This window comes from Passer montanus, unplaced genomic scaffold (assembly GCF_014805655.1).
Source record: "Passer montanus isolate IOZ18808 unplaced genomic scaffold, ASM1480565v1 scaffold12, whole genome shotgun sequence".
NCBI lineage: Eukaryota > Metazoa > Chordata > Aves > Passeriformes > Passeridae > Passer > Passer montanus.
Window position 1 is genome coordinate 12,527,541 of NW_024358722.1, and position 10,697 is coordinate 12,538,237.

General features: G+C 40.2%; 1 protein-coding gene across 1 annotated transcript; it reads right to left on the reverse strand.

Moving 5' to 3' along the window:
* Nucleotides 1–1,788: 1,788 nt before the first annotated feature.
* Nucleotides 1,789–6,093, reverse strand: NSL1 (NSL1 component of MIS12 kinetochore complex). The gene is made up of 3 exons (XM_039697772.1): nt 5,959–6,093; nt 3,817–3,884; nt 1,789–3,236 (listed from the first exon to the last, which is right to left on the reverse strand). The coding sequence occupies exons 1-3, from the start codon at nt 5,984–5,986 to the stop codon at nt 2,958–2,960; spliced, it is 375 nt and encodes a 124-aa protein (XP_039553706.1). The 5' UTR covers nt 5,987–6,093; the 3' UTR covers nt 1,789–2,957.
* Between the last annotated feature and the right edge of the window lie 4,604 nt (nt 6,094–10,697).

Below are 10,697 nucleotides of genomic sequence, written 5' to 3' on the forward strand. Positions count from 1 at the left end.
AAAGGAAATGACAAATCAAAATTTGCTTGTGGGAACATGTTTCTACTGAGTATTAAAGCTATCTCTGGTACATCTGCAGAAATGCCTACACAGTAATTCCAGGTAGTGCAGCAGTAAAGGCAGAGCGTTTCTGTGCAGGAGAGAAAACCAGCCCAGAAAGCAGCCTAGTCAGCTGAGCTTACATTTTATAATGGCAGTTTATCAGTGATATTTGTCTGCATGAAGCAGCCTACACACATGTAGACTAGTCTCTGATCACAGCTTAGCACAGCACGGCTCTTCTGGAGAATGGCACGTGTCAGAACTGGGTCTCAGAGCGCCCAGGCTTCCAAACAGATGTCAGGGTCCATGTGAAGAGGACCTCTAGAGTTCATAATCCCCTTTGTTCAGAAAGTATACACAGCAAAAGCAGGCGTGGAATGCTGCTCCAATTTGCAAGTTTTTCTTGGCTGAGGATGGCCCAGCCTCACGAGCAAAAAGCACATTGCAGACAGGACACACCAACAAACAGCAAGATGTTCTGTCTCACCCCTGAAAGCCAAGAAATTCAAACTCAGTTTGCAAATGAACCCAAGCATTCATCACCATTGAGCTGTCTTACAAAATTCAAAGGCTATATAAAGAAAAACTACCAGACATTTCTTGATGCAATACCAATTCGTCCCAGGTTAAAAATAAGAAGCTTGGCTGTTGTGACATTTCAGTAGAAGCCTGATTAGACATGTCTTGCACAACACTGCCAATTCCTATGAAAAGTTAACTGAAGGACAAAAGGCTACTGGAGTGGGTGAAAAACGAAGTGTTTTATGTATTTCTGCCAATGGGAAGAACAGCTAGTTGCAGGTATCACTGGCTGTAGAATTTTTTAATAACCACTGGAAAAACTGCTGAACATTCATGTTGGGTTTAGTTCGTCATAGAACTTTCAGTTCAAGGGAGGCTCTCTTTCCAGCACTGCTTGGCCATCAGATTTTTAAATTCCTACTTTATACACTGCACTTGGAACCCTGATTGCTTTATCTTTTTCTTTAGGCCATTTGGCCAGCATTTCCAGATGCATTTTTCTTCTTCCACCCAGTTGCAATTGCAACATGGGCTATGGAACAAAGATTGACTGCTCTAACTCAGGGCATTCATTCCCACTTCCTTGAAATCCTGTGCAGGCCAACTATCCCTCAGTCTCTAACTAGAAACATGCACTGTAGTGTGAATCTATGAATTTATTTATTAAGTCTTAAACCACAGTTTAAGTGCTTTCCCTTTTTACTTCTTATGGCATTTGTCTTATCCCAGCTATTTCTGACAGAACTTTCCCGAAGAGGTATATACCTATTCCTAGTTATTTTCTGTACTTGCCTATCAGTTGCAGACAAGAGCAGAGAATCCTCCTATTAACAGAGAAAATGGCCAAATACTGTAACAGTTGTCATGCAAAATCTTGCAGTGCTCACCTTAGCCTAGCAACACCCAGGATCTGTATGAAGAAAGCCAAAGCAGGGATTTCCAACGCCGCACACAGCACGGGCACTCAAAATAGCAAGTGGCTGTGTGAGAAGCTGTCTGAGCCACACGTTCCACAGCCCTGCAGCCCCAGTCCCTCTCACATCCTGTCCTCTCTCACACGAGAAGCTTTACAGCCCGAGATTAATAACACTTGTGAGTTCAAAGGCAGTACATGGAACTACTTCAGTTACTCAAGCCAGAATTTAACACAGATGTCCTCCGAAGTATGCTCACTGCTCAGCCACCATCTATTCCAGAATTAGAACTGACAATATTATCTGAAGCTTTGATCTTCCTTAATTGATTTAATTTACTTCATATAAAAACACACATTTGTATACAAGGTCAGGAAAAATATTTACATATGATCATATATACAAAGTCTCAGTATGATGCTAAAATCTGTTTTCTTGAGAATTCTCAGTCTCTTAGACATTAGGTCAGGCCTGTCTTCTTAGCACCAAATATGTAATTAATAAAGCTTCTAAAACCCTCCCTCCATTTACTGTGTTACAAATATGTTACATACTAGACAGGAGTATTTACTGCAGGCACATGCAACCATAAACTAGAAAAAATTATAAATGGTTAAGGCACAATGCTCAATTTAGTACTAATTTGCAATCTTCTAGGTACTAATGAGTACAAAATTAAGATAGCTCAGGTAAATACCATTTACTGGTAGCCTCTACTGATCTCTAAGTTTAGTCAAACAACTAATGCAACATAACCCAAGTCAACATCCTTTCTTGGGTAGAAATATTGCTCAGGAAAACACCAGGCTGCATAATGGGATTACATGAAATGATATATCAGACCCTAAGATGGTTAAATTCCTGTTCAGAAGAGCACACTGCAAGTAAATATATACAATTATTAAAAATCCATGTTTTGACAAACATGACTATAAATAAGCCTAGATGACCTACATTCAGGAAAGGTAGAATAGCAAGGACTAATATCACGTGCTTAAAACTCCAACATCGCATCACATTAGGTGATTGCATCTTGCTGCAGCGTCAATTAATTCATTAACATAAAAGCCACATGCCTTAGTAATTAATGAAGGTGCATTAGGAGAACTAGACATTCTCCAACTCTTTAGAGACATGCTGAATGTAAATGAGCAGTTAGTAGTTTCCTAAAAGACTGCCCACATACATAAAGCATGCACAAGAACTCTGAGAAGCACAAGGACTCAAGCTAAAAACTGCAATATAAGAGCAAAAAATGAGTTAAATGGAAAATACACTTGCTGGGTATGGGATGCTACTGGTACACGTACCATATACCATCAGCATGCCAGCAAAAGCAGAAATATTTAAGAGGTCAAAGACTAATTAAAGAAGCTCCCATGTATAGCACTGAGGGGAGATGAGTTCTAAGAAAAAAGATGGAACAGATGGAACAAAAGTACAACTGAGATTCCAATGTGAAAACACAAAACGAGAAATTCATGCACTGAGAGTGATCTTCCTCCGCCGCAGTGGGTAGCGCCTTCTCTTGGGGGAATCTGCAGCTCTTCTTCTTTTTAGCAAAACACAAGGATTTTTACTGGAAACAGTTCCTGTTGGTGTGACTTCTCCTGGTGGTACTGAATTTTGGACACTGTTTTCCTCCTTCACCTTGAAACCAGAAAAGACTTCTTCCTGCAGCTTGCAGAGTTCCAAGGCTGGTTGCAAACTCAATGCTTGGGAAAAACCTTCTGCTTTTTCTGTGAATGCCAGAATAGACTGCAAAAACAAACCCAAGTATCTCAAGTTACATGGGAAAAACAATGGTTATAAGGCATGCAATATGCTAATGAGATTCTGACAGGTACAAAAGCTTCAGTCTCTGCACAGATGATGCCCAGGATGGTGGGTGGGGGTTGTGAACGCAGAGCTACCACCCCAATAGTGAGGGGTCTGCACTCAGAAACCATGCAAAGAGTGCAGCAAGTTGAAGTGTTCTCTCACGACATCTCTAAGCCCAGGCAGTATCAGAGGAACACCAGAGCTGATGCCTAAGCAGGTACTGAAGTAACAAATGTCATACTCCAGATGAAGTCATACAAGTCTTCAAAAGATGTTCTGTTTTTCCAGCACTGCAGGTTCCAAAATCTCAGCAGAAGTATTTCCTGGGTTATCTCCCTTACTACCACATGAGGGGAAATGTTTTACAAACACAATGCTTTACCTGCTTCCTAAGTACACACACCAGGCTTTTTTCTACCAAACTATAAGGAAGATGAGTTAGAACTCGTGTTTTGTGACATATTACCAGATCAAGAAGATAGAAACGTATTTCTCTTGGAGCACACGGAGGTCTCACCTGCATTGCTTTGCTGATCTGTTTGGATGCTGCTTCTGTCACCTGTTTCAGCTCTGCGATGTAAGCATCTACAGACAAACACAGCACAAATCAACTTCTGAAACACAACTCTTTCCCCCACTACTCACTATCAGAAAATGGACAGAAAGCCAGTAAAGTCCCTGTATAAAACCTAAACCTGCAGCACATCCCCTTCACTCTAACACTGAGGATGACAGCTGGCATGGTGGATCTCACTAGTAATACTCTTTATCACTCAAACTGCAGTAGAGGCTAGCAGTCCCAACTACAGAAAGCCCCAAAGCTCTTACCTAAAAAACACAAAGCCAGTATTTGAAATAAGAGAACAGTTGTAAAGAAATAATTACACAGAAAGATTTGTTTTCAAAACTTTTAAGCTCACATTACATTTGATAAAACCCACACAGAAACAAAGAATAGACACCACTGTGGGGAACATGAGATTTAGAAAACCCATTTTAAGGAGGGCAAATAAATCTTTCTATGTCTCTGACAAGTTGGCTTTTACAATAAAAGCTGCTTTTTTTTCTTCTGGCTTAACTTATCAAGCATCAACACCAAAAAGAACCAAGCATAAATAACACAAACTGCATTAATTCTGCTGTGCTAATAAGACAAGAAAAAACCCCCCAGCTTTCAGCAACACTGAAGCAGGCAGCAGGTGCAGAACACCAGCATATATTTGACTGTAACAGCAATATTATAAGATCACTAATACTTTAATTCTATATTCAAGAGTTAAACTCTAGCCTATTATGAAAGTGTTTTGCATGTTCTCCATCCACAAAACTTAAAATGAGGAGACTAGCATGCTTCTGAGAAGTAAGGAGCCTCATCTCCACTATTATTAGTTTTCTGAAGGGTTTCACCACTGCCTGCAGTTGGACACAGTGTCAGGTGGTGCACACAACCCTAAACCCTGTCAGGGTTAAACACAGTATTCTGTTTTGAAGTCAATCTTATTAGTGCTGCTGAAGGTATTTTGAAGTCAGTCACTGCATTCTAGCTCAGGGTTACAGTGATTCCTTGCTGAAACATGGTAACCACCAAGAGATGGTGCTTGTTGAACTGTCCATGCATCCAGTGCACTGGTCAGAGCTGGTTTAGGAACACAAGATCCCTACATGAACATGGACACTAAAATGCACCATCATTCAGTTTGGAAGAATTAGAAGTCAAGAAGCAACCTCTTTAAACTCATCTCAGAGCAATATGGAAGGGCATTCTGTAAAAGACGGATATATGTACAATGAAGCACTCTTACAATAAAGTATTGGGGTGAGAAGGCTGGTAACCATATCAAATGGCAAGGACGGAGTTAAGTGAAAGAAGAAATATAATTATTTGGATTATTGTATAGAAAGACTGACACACAGTTAAATGAAATGTGCCTGCAAGAGTTTAGGTTGACATAGATGGCATTATATTCCTCAGTGTTCAAGGCTTTCCAAAACATAGGGAAATGAAACAAGGAAATGAAAGGTATTGAGTAATCTAAACATTTTTGGTTTCTGGCCACTGTACTTGCTAAACTGGGATACATAAACTTCCCAAAGACTACATAATACCAAAATGCTCCATAAACTCCACGGTATCTTTGCTGCAACTTTGCCCTACCAAACCCAAAACCACAATATCATAGTGCAAGCTGCTACTAACTTGCAAGTAGTTGACTGACATAAGAAAAGCTTGTATTTGGACACTAGAAACCAAAAGGAAGTCAGACATAAAGTGACCACTGTACTGCTCCTACTGGCTGCTTTGCTGCCCAGGCTGGCACTGCTGGAAACCATGTCTCCCTGTACAAGAGGAAATGATGTTTAGAATGAAGTCAGATCAGCAGGGTGAGAACTTAAAAATCCAGCTCAGCTCCTCAAACTCTGAGCACCACTGCTTGTTACATCATGTGCCATAATTCATAGTGAGGGTTCTCACTTTTCAAATTAGAACTGCACTGCTGAATTCTGTTATTTTTCAATCAAAAACAACAGGCAACACAAAACTTCCCATTTATTAAAGCCAGCCTCAAAAGAGGACATCCCAATCATCCACTGCAAAATCTATCACCTTGTTCCAAGGAGTCTGTACAAGGCACCTTTCCAAACCATGCAGCAAACTTACAATGCTGTTTGCAGCTCTGTTCCTTCATCAACCCTCACAAGTGACACGGGCAGGATGAAATCTGTGTCCTACTTGGCAAGTTAGGAGAGTCAGCACTGCCACCACTGAGTCCTACACAACAGCTTTCAATTCCCTGAAGGAACTGACTGATTAGAAAGAGAGGTTGAAGCATTTCTAGTATACTAGTAAAAAGAACACAAGAACAGATGAAGTACAATGTCAGTGATCCACCCAGTTCCCCACCTGGCCTCCACCAGTGATGAAGGAAAGAAGTAAGGAAGCCTTCTGGGGGTAGCTGTGTGACCACTTTTCCCCCCAACACACACACACAGAGGCCTTTGCCAGCTTTTTGCCTTCAAGTACAGTGCCTAACTGCAGGCAGCACTCAGAATGAGAGAAATGGATACAGTAAAACTCAGGCAGCAATACATTCACTTATGAAAAACTTCTAGCTTTTCAGAATTTATAAACAGCCAATTTTAAATAAGCTTGAAGAAAGAAAACTTTTCAAACATTTACAGTTAGCCAGTAAGTGAGGCAGCGTTTCCTCAATACAGTTACCCTCTCCACAAAATCTTTACCTTGAGATTGCAGAGGTCTTACGTCTGCTGGTTTTACCACAGGCTGGTAGAGCTTCTATTAAACAAAACAAAACAAAACAAAAACACAAACCAAAATTGTGAAATACTCCCTTGGTTTAACAGATATCTAATATACATATAGCAATCAGAACAATGGAGATTGTGGTGGAATTATTTAGATCAAGAATGTATTAGAGGTACAGATTATAGATACTTAGTTACTGAAAATAGCATACTGGTTAACACAGTTACACTCACTGTAAACACATCTCCAGAATCTGCTTTAGTTTGCAGAATTTTGATTATTATAGCATGAGAACTGACATCCAGGCATTTTGGAAGAAGCATTGCCACCTGCTGCATGACTGAGGAAAAAGAGCTGCTCTGGCTTCTCAGGAGCCATTCACAGAGTCAGCATGCTTTCACAGAACCACAAACTCCAACAATGGGTACATTAAGACAAAAAGCTAAGAAAAAAAAAAGTACTTAAACAACTACACTCTAGCCCTACAGTTACTTAGATAGAGCTAAGAACATTCTGTTCCACAAACTGTAAGTCTTGTGATCTTACATCAGTTAACTGAGACATGAAGTAAACTAGTAATAACTGAATGTAACCCATACTCAGTTACATTAAAGGTGGAATTGGAAGCAGCTAACAGGGAAGAAGGAAACAAAGCAAGGCTGAGGGAACAGAAGTTAGATCATCTGCAAGTTAGTGTTCTCCACTTCAGGAGCTGTCCCTCAACCTTCTTCAAGCAAAACCAAGTAGGGGAAAGCTAATTATTCCTTGCTGTACTTTTGGGAGAAATTTTTCAACAGTTCACATAACTTCTTAGCAAGTTTGCACTAACAGCTCCAAGCAGGAGAACCAACATGACTTGCATTAACCTCAAACTCTACAGACCGTATTGACTGAAAACCCACAGGACGATCTCTGGCTTTGGCAATTACAAGGAAATCACCACAATAAATGAGTGGTTCTCTCCAGATAAATCACGTCTTCATGGCTGCTCTTTTTGCTTCAGGAAGCATCACACAATTAGCTATGGTAATGAAAGAACACAAGAAATCCTCAACCAAAACCAAAGAAACTACTGGTACCTTTACAAAATAGCTGAGAGATTAAAAAAAGGACCATTTACAGAGATAAACTAAGCTTTCCATATTTCTTACATATATTTCTACATATTCTTACAGGGATAAACTAAACTTTTGCAGACAATTTTAATTAAAATAATCATCAAGTTGTGGTAGTGTGAACTTTGAAAAGATCAGCAAGAGAAAAAGTAGCATGAGAGGTATTCCAAATAGGTAATCCACTGTGGCACTCAGGTAGGTCTTGTTAAATCTAGGTGTTATGCAATAACATATTTTATTTAAGTTGATTTTGTTTGTTTGTTTTACATACTTAATACGCTGACAAAACAGAGAGATCACAAAAGGTAATATATGTCAGAAAATATCTCAGGTGTAAGATGAAAGTGCACCCATGCACTTTTCCTTACTGTAAACCATTTCTGCCTGGCTAATCTAGAGAGTTAACTAACATTTGCCAATTTTAGTCCTCAGAAATGCAATGCAGGCTCCTACACAACCTTCTAAAAAAATCCCTGTCTGCTTTAGTATAGAATAGCTGAAGTTGGAAAGGACCTTTAAACACCCTCCTGAAAGTTGGGCTAACTAGGGCAGGTTGCTCAGAACCTCATCCAGTCAACTCCATGAATCTCCCCAAGGATGAAGACTGCAGTTTCACTGGGCAGCTTGTGCCAGTGTTTGACTCTGCCTCAGCCTCTTGTTTTTTACCAAAGGAATCCTAATTAATCAGGAGGTAAGCAAAAGAGAGGCCTAACATAACTTCAGGGAAGAAATCCAGCAGCTGAGGACACTACTGGGTTGTTTAATGCCAGTAATTACTTTACACTGTGTGTCAAAAATCACACGGAATTTACTGTGCTGCTTCATTAACCCACACTGCCTTTTTACCCATGCTTTACTGAAAGTCATTACTTGATGTAGTTACTAGCTCCAAAAAAGTGCTTAGGAAGCCACTGACATTTTTTTAAGTCATACACTGCATGTGATACTATCTGTATGTATGTAGTGCAACTTTTAGTATCTCAACCAGCCCTTGAGCAAGGACTTCAGGAACTTGGAAGATAACTAGGTGCCTACTGGTTTCTAAATCTTAAGTCACAAGGATGAAGCAATGTCGGGGTCGGCTGTTACTTGTGTCTGCCCCAACATGGGAAAAGGTGGTTCTGGGCAGGCCGCGCTTTGAAGAAGGAGTCTGGACTCTTGAGTTTTCGGTCTTCAGTTGTGTTTATTATTTCTTATCTACAAAGTTTTTCTGTCTGCCCAGCCGAGGTCTGATTGGCAAGGCAGCCCAAAGCAGTCTCCCCCGCCCATGGGGCGGTTGTGTCTTTTATAGTGAAAACTACGTATAATATATTTACCTTCTATTTCCAATACTTTTCACCCTTGTTGGCAAGTGCAACTTCACCATGAACAAATCCACACGTGCCAACATCATCCTGAACATGGATGCCAAGGAGAAGAAAGAAGAAGGACAGGGCACGCCCAAATCCCTCCATCTTGGGACTCCTGACCCCCATGTACAGGATTCCAAACCCCCCTGTACAGTGCATTAAAATCTATGTTTCACCCAGTGAATATCATCCCCTCACCATTCAGACTTGAAATTCTCTCATCACCTCATACCCAGGTGTCACTTCTTTAGAAGGGTCAAAGTCAAGCTACCAGGCACTTTTGGCAACATTCCAGGACTTCCGAGCCCCCCAAGGGTTGTCTGGGTAGCTCTGGACACCCGGAGTGATGTGCTGAGTTCCCACAAAGCAATATGCTCCAGTTTCTTTGTGCTACAGATACAATTCAGACACAACCACAACACTTTGTAGCTATGCTTGGTTACTCAGTAAACTTACTAAGTTTAAACCTTGTTACTGCAGAAGCAGTTCATTAAAAAACCAATTTCATTTATGCTAAAGACTCAATAGCAACTATGGAGAGGAGCTTAAAGGTCAACACTGGATGATTGATTTCTTAATGCAAAGGTTTTCTGGAAGTCTTAGGTTACTCACCAACATCTCTTGCTCTGCTTTCATGGTCTGGATAGCATGCACCAGGATCTTTCTAGACCACCGTTTACGCTTAGTTGCTGTCTCTACTACTAAATCATCAAATTGTTCCTCCAGAATATGAAAATTGGAATCTGAAAGTGACAAACACACGTAGTTACTGCGGAATTCTCAGACAATTTTTTTTGAGACAAACTTATCAAGAAAAAGAAACTTTAGATCTCAAACTAAAAATATCATGCACAATTATCAACATAGAAATAAATGGATTAAATGGATGTCTTGAATCTCCCTGCTACGGCAGTATAGAGATTGGAGCATAACTTGATGTTGGCCAGTTATTTTGAAATAAATGATTTGGGGGGGGGTAGGCAGAGAACCATCCAGGGGAAAAAATAACAAATGTATTTCCCTATGAACTCTGAATCTGTGAAGAAAGTCTTAGGAAGCAATGGCCATCTTTTAAGGAGAAAAATGGTTTATCTGTGTGATTTACAAGCATTAAACAAACTCCAACTGTACAAACAGTAATTGGAAGCCTAACTGAATTTACATCACACAGTGCACAAATAAGCAGTTTAACATTTAAATTCACTGTTCCCGTTAACGTGTTGAGTATATCTTGCAAGCCATGCAATATTTTTAATCTAGTGGTAAAGAATGGATTTTGAGCACCCTCTCTGGGTCACTCTGTGCAGAATCAAGTGATTGCAATTCAGACAGGAAAAGTCAGGGTTTCAGGAGTCTGTGGGTTTGTCCTGGTTGTTTGTTGTAAGATCACCATGAAACCATTTAAGTAATGACAGGAAAGACTTAAGCCACTGGTCAACATAAACATGTAAGGTACAAAATTCCAGATCTCTTGGTGACTCAAACTGGATCAGAGATACGCACATGAGTAAATTCGTATCAAACTAAACAGCAGAATACACTCCTTACACCTGCTTTATTCCAGCTGTGGGCAGATGACAATCATGACATTTTGCATCATGAATTCCGTGCATTTTTGACCTTGTAGTCAAAGTAGCTGGAGTTTTATAATTCTAAAACTACAACTGCA

What these genes read in the sequence shown, in the direction of transcription:
- NSL1 (XM_039697772.1), bottom strand. Translation starts at nt 5,986, where the DNA reads ATGAAGGAACAGAGCTGCAAACAGCATT. An exon ending in ACAGAGCTGCAAACAGCATT is followed by an intron (nt 3,885 to 5,958) that starts GTAAGTTTGCTG and finishes GTTTGTCTGTAG; the next exon opens with ATGCTTACATCGCAGAGCTG. An exon ending in AGATCAGCAAAGCAATGCAG is followed by an intron (nt 3,237 to 3,816) that starts GTGAGACCTCCG and finishes TTGTTTTTGCAG; the next exon opens with TCTATTCTGGCATTCACAGA.